Raw genomic sequence first — 9,168 nt, 5'->3', positions numbered from 1 at the left:
CCTCCCTCCAACCCCCACCACACACACTTTTTTTTTTCGATTTCCCATCTGGTATTCGGTATCCATACTGAAGCCTGATTAAATCTAGATTCAGGCTGAGAAATCTCATATTGATGGTAAAGTACTCCCTAGTAAAGGCGTCTCTGTACCCAGAAGGACTTGAACCCGAGACCTCTGCTTTTCCACAACAACTCTTGTTGGTATCACACACACTTGTTTGTGCTCGTGTGTGTGCGTTTGTACAATCATGTTATGTATATATATATTGAGTTTAACTTATATATATACACCGTAAAGAAATTATATGTTAGGAAGTTTCAAATTCTCATTTTGTATGGAAAATTTTATGTTCTTATTTTTTGAATGACTTAATAATGTAAACAAACGTTTTTGGAGGTCTTCTTTGCTCTCATTTGTTGATTTTTCAAAGATTTTTTCAGTTGAGTTTGTGACTAAATTTAGAGCATTTTGAAGTTTTATATGTATTTTCATATGATCAGAAGGGTGTAGTAAAAAAGAAATTAATAGGGATATATGTTAAACTAATTTGAATAAGGATCTTTTTTTATATATTCAGGTGTTAGAAAATTTAAAAAAATTGGATATAAAAAAAAAACTACATATCATGATAATTCAATTGAGTTTGTTTTCTCCTTTTCCCTTAAAAATTAAAATTTGCTTTCTTTACTTTTTTGTCCTTTCAATACTTCAATGGCTTTTCACTTCAAAACCCTATATTTGCAATTCCACAAATATCTCTTTCTCTCTCTCTCTCTTATTGGGTTTTTATTATGTGTCCGGTATCCATATTAAAAATTGATTAAATCTGAGTTAATTCGTGCATTGCATGGTCCATTTCTGAGGGCAGTACTCCCAATAGAATATTTTTATTCTCAGGATTCGAACCAGAAACCTCTAATTAAGGGTGAAGGGTTATCAATCATCCCACCACAACCTATATTGATCTCTCTCCATGTGTATTACTCCCTCCGTTTCACAAAGAATGACCTCCTTTCCTTTTTAGTCAGTTTCAAAAAGAATGACCTCTTTCCTTTTTTGGTAACATTTTACTTTTTGCTTTCCACGTGGCATGTTTAAGACCACAAGATTAAGGGCAATTTTGTACATTTGACATATAACTTTAATTTAGGACCACAAGATTCAAAAGTCTTCTTTATTTACTTAAACACCGTGCCAAGTCAAACTAGGTCATTCTTTGTGAAACGGAGGGAGTATGAAGTAAAGATTAACTTTAAAACCCTAATTTCCAAACTAAAGGAATACTGTCAATATATTTCTATTTTTAGTTCCTAGCTAGCTAATTATCAAGTTCTAGCTAAATTTCATTAGTCATTATGTTTAATTTGAGAAGGCTTATTAATTAGTTGTATCACTAATTTATTAGTTTTTGCCTAAGTACTGTTTTACAACACTTAATTATTTGTTGGAAGACAGTCAAGGACATATTGAAGTTAATTTCTATCAAAAAAAAATTGCGTGTTAATTTCGTTAATTTGAGGAATAATTCTACTTTTTGATTCTATATACGTGTACATTAAATATGATATTTAGTTATTAACTCAATCACTAAAGCGAGCTATATAATTGATGGCAAGCTTAGAATTCAATAATTTCGATTGAATAAATAGCTGACTTCACGTATGACATGTTATCTCAATTTTTATTGTTTTTTTATTAAATAAACGTTGACGTTGTTTTGTTTTTTCGTTTTAAAATTTTAACGTCTTTTATCCATAATTTTTTTTAGAAGAAACAATGTACTTATTATGGTGATTTGGTTTCTTGTGTTACTAAAACTATAGGTTGTATAAATCATTAAATCTTCATATTAATGATCGTTTCATTTTTTCTAGCATAAGTAATTCATGTATAATTTCATAACAACAACAAATTATTTAAAATGTCTATAGTTGAGTCATTTAGTTAGGTGAAAACGCATATTAATTTATTATGATTAATTATTGAAAATCTATGAGTAAATATTTATCTAACATGTATTTATTGACTTTATATAAACATTAGATATCATTTTGAAAATGTTAGTTCAGATTATTCAATCACTCAAATAAAGTATTAACATACCAACATGGGTTGTGGTCAGAGGCGTATCTAGGGGGTCACTTGGTTCACGTGAACCCATGATCCCCTCCCCAAATCATATATAGTAGTGTTATATTTTAAAAAATATATTGAAATATGAATGTGTGGACTGTGAACCCACACTTGAAGTATCACACAATGCGATTATGACTTGGTGCACCTCTCTTTGTAAAATTTTAACCGTTTTCAGTAGTAAAAACCTAACTATCGAACCGATCAAATTTATATCATAGATCAACATTTTTATAACAGTGCACTCATCATCTCAAAATCCTGGATACGCCTCTGGTTGTGGTGCACTGGTGAGAGTGTTTCACCCTTAACCAGAGGTCTCGGGTTCGAGCCCTGGATATGGAGAAAATTCTATTGCGAGCGCCACCCCGAATGGGCCCTGCAGAGAATGATTCGGATTTAGTCGGAGCTCCAATGTGGATTCCGGACACTGAGTGGAAAAAAAAAAAAAAAAAAGTATTAACATTGGATGAGTTTCAGTTGAAGAATACGTATGATCATAAATTGGAAAAAAAAAACATGTTGTGGATGATTTGAAAATTCGATTTATATTAAGTCCATAGAAATTGCAGGTATATTAGTCAACCTGAAAGACATCATCGAAAATACATAATGTCTGAATCAGTTTGAAAAGTCATTTGAGAATAATATCTTTCTCTCGATTTTTTTAATTGATAATATATATCGAGACCTTAAGTCGATCTTTGAGAAATACTTTTTTTATAATTAATCTTATCCATAATTATTGAAAGATTTTTATTATTAATTAAGTGAACAGTGAACTCCTCCAAATCCCAAGAACATAGCACATGTGAACACAACTAGAGTGGTATGGAGACCTGTGACGGTTTCAACTATTGACAATTGAATTTTAGATTAATACTAATTGAGAATTATTGAAAATATCACTAAATTCGCATAAATTATTAGTTATATTTTTGAACTAATAACAGCTTTAAAAATACATTTTTATTTGATTAAGTGAATTTAAATACACTTTGATCTTGTAAAATGCATTAAATATACCTTTAAATTGTCGTCAAGTTTAGAGATGTTTCAGCACTTCTCTCGACTTTTTATTAAGAGCATCATGCTCTTACAAGAATTTAAGACCACTTATTTTATCATGTGACAGATCAAAGGTGTATAAATCTAAATTTATATCACCAATACACCTTCGATCAAAATATTAAATTTATTATTATATTTAAAGATTAATATAGTAGATTATGATTTTATAAAAATGGACGATGAGATTATACTTAAAAATCAATTATGATTCTTTGGCAATTCTTTAAGTAACAATAAAACGATTGATTTTGACAAAAAATTATTCTTTAAGCATCCCACAATTCAAAGGGAAAAAATTACACCAATTCTTGTTGGTATAAATTCAAATTAGTTGTTACATAAAAGATCTGATATATTTGATTTTTAACATTTCTATAATGATAGAATTACATTAGAATCACTTTTTTCAATAAAAATATTATATCAACTCTAAATTAAATATAGAAATCTTTCTGACCAAAAAAATAAATAAATTATAGACATCTTTCCTTTTAAAAAACTTTTTGAGACATAAAGGATCTGAAAGAGATTTCCAATTTTGAATGGTGACAAAAAAACAAAACTTTGAACCAACTAGAAATAAAAAGAAAATCACCAACAAATATGGTACCACAAATATAACTACTTATATTTTAATCAGAGATTTCGTATTTGAGTTATATTGAATATGAAAAACTCATTACTAGGGATCATTTCCCTTCGAATGGAGCAACGACAGCTCTAATCCAATCTAGTCAATTTTTATGCGAATACTGAACACCGAATAAAAACTAAAAAAAACAAATAAAAAGGAATTTGGGGGGGAAATTGAAGAAAAAAAGGGCACCCACTCTGTTCTGTTGGATAGTCTGCATCCCACGTACCAATTTTGCAACTAATCTCTCTTTCTTTAATCAGGTGCTTCTTTCCATAATCACAAAACATATTGCAATTTCGATCTAATACCAATATTCAAGCTTTGCATAAAACCACTGTAAGTTGTCTAAATCATTCTCCAAATCTCCTCATTTGCCTACTTTTTTCTTTGATTTGTTCAAGATTTTGAAAAGGGTGTGATTTTTGTTGTTGTTTGGAAAACAATAAATGGTTGTATTGTATATATCTCTTGTTGATAGCATGGTGGTGTTTTGTGTTAAAGTTTGAGTTTTTATTGATCAAGTGAATCAAGATTCAAAAGGGGTTATACTGGATTTGGTTAAATGGTAATTGGGCTGGTGGTTTCTTGGATGTTTTTGTGGTAAAGTTTGAGTTTTTATTGATGAAGTGAATCAAGATTCAAAAGGGGTTCTAGTAGATTTGGTTAAATGATAGTTTGTGTTAAAGTTTGAGTTTTTATTGATGAAGTGAATCAATATTCAAAAGGGGTTCTACTGGATTTGGTAAAAGTTGGGATGGTGGTTTCTTGGATTATTTTGTGTTAAAGTTTGAGTTTTTATTGATTAAGTGAATCAAGATTGGAAAGGGGTTCTACTGGATTTGGTAATTGGTAGTTGGGCTAATGGTTTCTTGGAGATTTTGCTGATGGATTGTTTTGGTGTGTGAAGGATCGATAGTACTGATTAGAATGTGTTTTGAAGGTTGTTGCATTGGTTATTGGAAGTGGTGGAACCAATAACTAGGACAAATGAGTACTTTCGGTAGAAGTCTCTCTCATAAACAGAGGGCATTGACAGTTAGCAGCCCTAGACTGTTTGATAAGTCGGTTAGCAGCCCTAGATTTAGTAGGAAAAATGAGGTTTCAAGACTTTTTCGTGTACTTATAGCAATTGGATCTGTTGTTTCCTTTTTCTTGGCAATTGGAGGAGGGTATTTGTATGTCCTACCCAATCTTACAAAATCATTTCATGAGGAGAATCTTATTAGTTTTAATGGTTCGGATAGTTTTTGTGACATATTTGATGGAAAATGGGTAGTTGATAACAACTACCCCTTGTACAATGCCTCAGAATGCCCCTTTGTGGAGAAAGGATTCAACTGTTTGGCAAATGGTAGAACCAATGATGATTATCTTAAGTGGAGGTGGAAGCCAAGGAATTGTGAACTCCCCAGGTTTAATGTGTATCATATGTTGGAAATTCTCCGAAATAAAAGAATTGTTTTTGTTGGAGACTCAATGAGTAGGACTCAATGGGAGTCTTTGATATGCCTTCTAATGACAGGGGTGCAAGATAAGGGAAGTGTATATGAAGTAAATGGGAATAAGATCACAAAATTAATTCGCTTTCTGGGAGTGAGGTTTAGTTCCTTCAATTTCACCGTTGAATTTTATCGATCTGTATTCCTTGTCCAACATACTTGGTCTTCCAAATATGGAATAAAGAGAGTTAGATCAACCCTTACGTTGGACAAGCTTGATGATATCAGCGATGAGTGGATCAATGCAGACGTCCTCATATTCAATTCTGGACAGTGGTGGGTACCTGGGAAGCTTTTTGGAGTGTAAGTGCACTTTGTTCTTTTACTAATACAAGTTTTATTACTTTGCGAGTATATTACATGATAGCTACTGCAAAACTGTAATTGAGCTAAACGAACAATAACAACATGACAATTTTGCAGTATATGAAGGCCATCATGTATGGACTCCCCCTTTTAATCGTCATTCTCCTTTCCTCCTTTTTCACTTGTAGCCGCCCTTGTTTAGCATGTGCGAGTATCCCTGTGTGTTCCACAAGAATTTGGTTGAAGTCTCAATAGGACAGGTGTTAAAGCCACTTGAAATTGGAATTGCTTGTTCCACAGTGAGAACACATAATGCTGACCCCAACTAGCTTGGATTGAAGGGTAGTTAGTAGAAGTTTTTGTTCCCACAGTGAAAGAGTTCATTTTAGGAGGTCACTCGTGCATGAACGCATTGCTTCTGTTTAGTTTCACTAGTTACCTCAAATCATTTGTTTAGGGCCTTCAAAGATTATTAGCCACTCGCTATATGAATATGCACAAAACAGGAAGGTCTGAGGATAACGTTTGTAGCCCAAACATTTAAACTTTCCGGGAATCTTGTGTTCATTTTTGTACATCTACCACATTTCGAATCAAAAGCTAGCTCACATATCAATCCCCTTAAGGTAGAAATGTCTCCGTATTTTTCATTTCTTTCCTGGATACATCTTGTGTGAATTTCAGCATTTCTGTCAGTAGGTTTTAAAGAACTCTTAGTTGCTAAATAGTAAACAAGATCCAGGAAACGTTTATGCGCTGGATAATGCACCTAGTGTTTCCTTCTTAGTTTTCATGCAGAACCTGGTATTTTGTGTTTCAGTTGTTCTCATGATGCTTCTTAATCTTTCTTTGAATAGGGGGTGCTATTTCCAAGTAAATAGTACACTGAGGATTGGAATGTCAATTCAGACGGCATTCAGAACTGCCCTTGAGACTTGGTCATCCTGGATTGATACCAAAATTAACCCTAACAGGACGCGTGTTTTTTTCAGAACGTTTGAACCTTCTCATTGGAGGTACTTGTTGATAGCTATGCCTTCTATACAGATGAATGCTTTTGGATCTCTCAGTAGAAAGTTTCTACAAATTGGAGCTGGTAATAATTGGATGGACCTTTTGAACATTTCTTTTGATATTTCAAGATTCAAAGCAATTCTTTTAAAAAGTCGAAAATTTTGTTTGAGTGTCTCCAGTAAAAAGAAAATGCTGCAAGAGAAATACATCCAGAATACAGTACCATCTCAAAGTAACTAATATCTTAGCACAATTTTGAAAAGATCATAACTAATCTCAAACAATGTTAAAGTTTTTTATTGAATCTTGTGAATTTTATTGATGTTCAAAAAGTTATAATGTTGATTTCTGCCAGTTCCAATTTTATGGAAAATATTCAATAGAACACAACATTTGGCTTCTCTGGTGTTAAATATAACACAAAATTTGACTCGACAAGATAGGGGTAAGGTTTGCGTACATTCTACCCTCCCTAGACCACACTTGTGGGACTACACTAGGTATGTTGTTGCTGTTGTTGTTGATATAGTATGCTAGATATTGTATCAACAACAACAGACCTGGTGTAATTCCACTGTGGGGTCTGGGGAGGGTTGGATGTACGCAGACCTTACCCCTACCTTTGTGGGGTAGAGAGGCTGTTTCCGATAGACCTAACATACTATATTAGTGCAACTAATGAATACATATTGGTTTTCATCAGCAATTTAACTCAGCGGATGTGCAATGTGACAAATCAACCTCTTTCAGAGACTAATGGTCAGGAGAGTAGCTCATTTTCTGATGCTGTACTAGAGGTGGCACACAGCATGAAAGTTCCAGTTAATGTGCTACACATAACTCCCATGTCCACGTACAGGAAAGATGCACATGTTGGTCTTTGGAGTGATAATCCATCTCTATCTGATTGCAGCCACTGGTGTCTACCTGGACTTCCTGATCTTTGGAATGAAATGGTCTTTTCATACCTGCATGATAGCTATCAACATACGTCATTGTATCAACAAAGAGAGTAAGTTTTGATACTTGCATTTAAAATTGGTCAATTCAATAGTATTTCTTCGTCTTTTGTTTTCACTATGTGATGTGTTATAGTTAATCCAAATTCTAAGTGGACTCAAACAGCCAGTATGTACTCAGACATCAAGGCATCAAAGTTCAAAAATTAGGGTGTCGAATTGTACATCTTCTTTGATATTCTCCTTCTAGGATATGTATTTTGTTGTACCTTTAGGAAATTAAGTTCTGAGCTATATATAATGTGGCGAAAAAGGTGAGAGATTAGAAATTTGATCTGTTAGGAGTGACAAGTTGAGGGATCCTTGGAAGATTAACGAACAGCTTCCTATTCATGTCCGACATTTATAAACACATGTGAGAATTTGTGGAGGCATGTCTCCTTGATGTGTCAAACTTGCGTCTTATCCAGTTAGTTGTAGCACCTGAATACTGCGAAACATTTGATATCCTTACTGCATGGTCCAAAAAATAGAGCCACACTTGCAATTTTTACATTAATAGCTAAATTCAAGAAATAGTGTATTATGAGACCATAGCTGATAGAAAATTTTACGGGATGCTCGTGTGTGGCATCAGTTTTGCTCCAATATTTCCCATTCATCACCCAAACTTTGCATGAAAATTTTTCAACATAAAAGCTTGGACTCCATCTTTCTTGACTCCTTGCTTATATTTGTACAACTACACATTTCTATAAGTTTGCTCATAAGTTGGTCTACTCGTTTCATTAGCGAGTATTTGGTGACATCATTGGTTCAACTAGTCAACCTGTGCCTATTGAAGCTAATAATTTTTTTCCAAAATAGAGTAGATTTTGTTTTATTCGTGGTGAGGTTTCGTTTTTACATGCTGAATCTGTTGTACACCATTGTAGCAGTAAGAACTCGTTCTCTCTATCTTTGTTTTGCTGGTAAGGTATCAAGGGGTGGTGGAGTCGGATATCACCCTTCTTCGCCTCTAGTTAAACACAAAGGAAATGTTGCATAGCCTCGTAGAAATTTGCTTCACTTAGATCCAAGATCTACATTATAATATTATGATACAAAATGCTTTATATATCCAGATTTTCTATTTAGTGAGGTAATTTGTTTGTTGCAGACTTAATAGCTTGGACTGATGATGTATCATAAGAAGGAACTCTACCAGCTTATGTTTTTCTATGGAGGTCTATCAATTTTGCAAAGCAATTTTGAACAAAAATGTATAGTTACAGTGAGTTCTGTACCACGAAATTGTTCCTTCTTTTTTTTTTTTTTGGTTCACTAAATTTGTTGTAAGAGGGAAGGAGAAAAATGTATATCATTCCCAGAATGTTCGTCTTGTTTAGTTTAATATTTGGAAATAATATGTAATGTAGTTTTCAAAAAATTATACACTAATGAGAAGTTTCACATCTCCTGAGTTTTCTTTTGTTGTTAACTCATGAAATATACAAACCTTCTTCTTCGGAGCTGAAAGGGACGTGGCCAAAATATATAAAGATTGATT

The 9,168-nt window shown here is 33.2% G+C and overlaps 1 protein-coding gene across 2 annotated transcripts; it reads left to right on the top strand.

The window, feature by feature from the left end:
• The first annotated feature begins 4,000 nt into the window (after positions 1-4,000).
• Positions 4,001-9,077, top strand: LOC102582979 (protein trichome berefringence-like 7). Of its 2 annotated transcripts, XM_006350912.2 has the most exons (4): positions 4,003-5,643; positions 6,504-6,662; positions 7,364-7,672; positions 8,779-9,077. In XM_006350912.2, the coding sequence occupies exons 1-4, from the start codon at positions 4,829-4,831 to the stop codon at positions 8,795-8,797; spliced, it is 1,302 nt and encodes a 433-aa protein (XP_006350974.1). In that variant the 5' UTR covers positions 4,003-4,828; the 3' UTR covers positions 8,798-9,077. The 2 variants fall into 2 exon arrangements, with proteins under 2 accessions (XP_006350975.1, XP_006350974.1); XM_006350913.2 differs by lacking the exon at positions 8,779-9,077 and having other exon boundaries at positions 4,001-5,643; positions 6,504-6,742; positions 7,364-7,462.
• The last annotated feature ends 91 nt before the right edge of the window (positions 9,078-9,168 follow it).

The sequence above is a fragment of the Solanum tuberosum genome, unplaced genomic scaffold (genome assembly GCF_000226075.1).
Source record: "Solanum tuberosum cultivar DM 1-3 516 R44 unplaced genomic scaffold, SolTub_3.0 scf00131, whole genome shotgun sequence".
In the NCBI taxonomy this organism is placed as follows: domain Eukaryota; kingdom Viridiplantae; phylum Streptophyta; class Magnoliopsida; order Solanales; family Solanaceae; genus Solanum; species Solanum tuberosum.
Note: the sequence above shows the minus strand (reverse complement) of the source record. Positions and strands in the feature narration are given on the sequence as shown.

Bases quoted from the DNA above. Each gene is read 5' to 3' on its own strand.
- LOC102582979 (XM_006350912.2), top strand. From the start codon at position 4,829: ATGAGTACTTTCGGTAGAAGTCTCTCTCATAAACAGAGGGCATTGACA. The intron at 5,644-6,503 runs GTAAGTGCACTT...TTCTTTGAATAG, and splicing joins CCTGGGAAGCTTTTTGGAGT to GGGGTGCTATTTCCAAGTAA. The intron at 6,663-7,363 runs GTACTTGTTGAT...GGTTTTCATCAG, and splicing joins TTTGAACCTTCTCATTGGAG to CAATTTAACTCAGCGGATGT.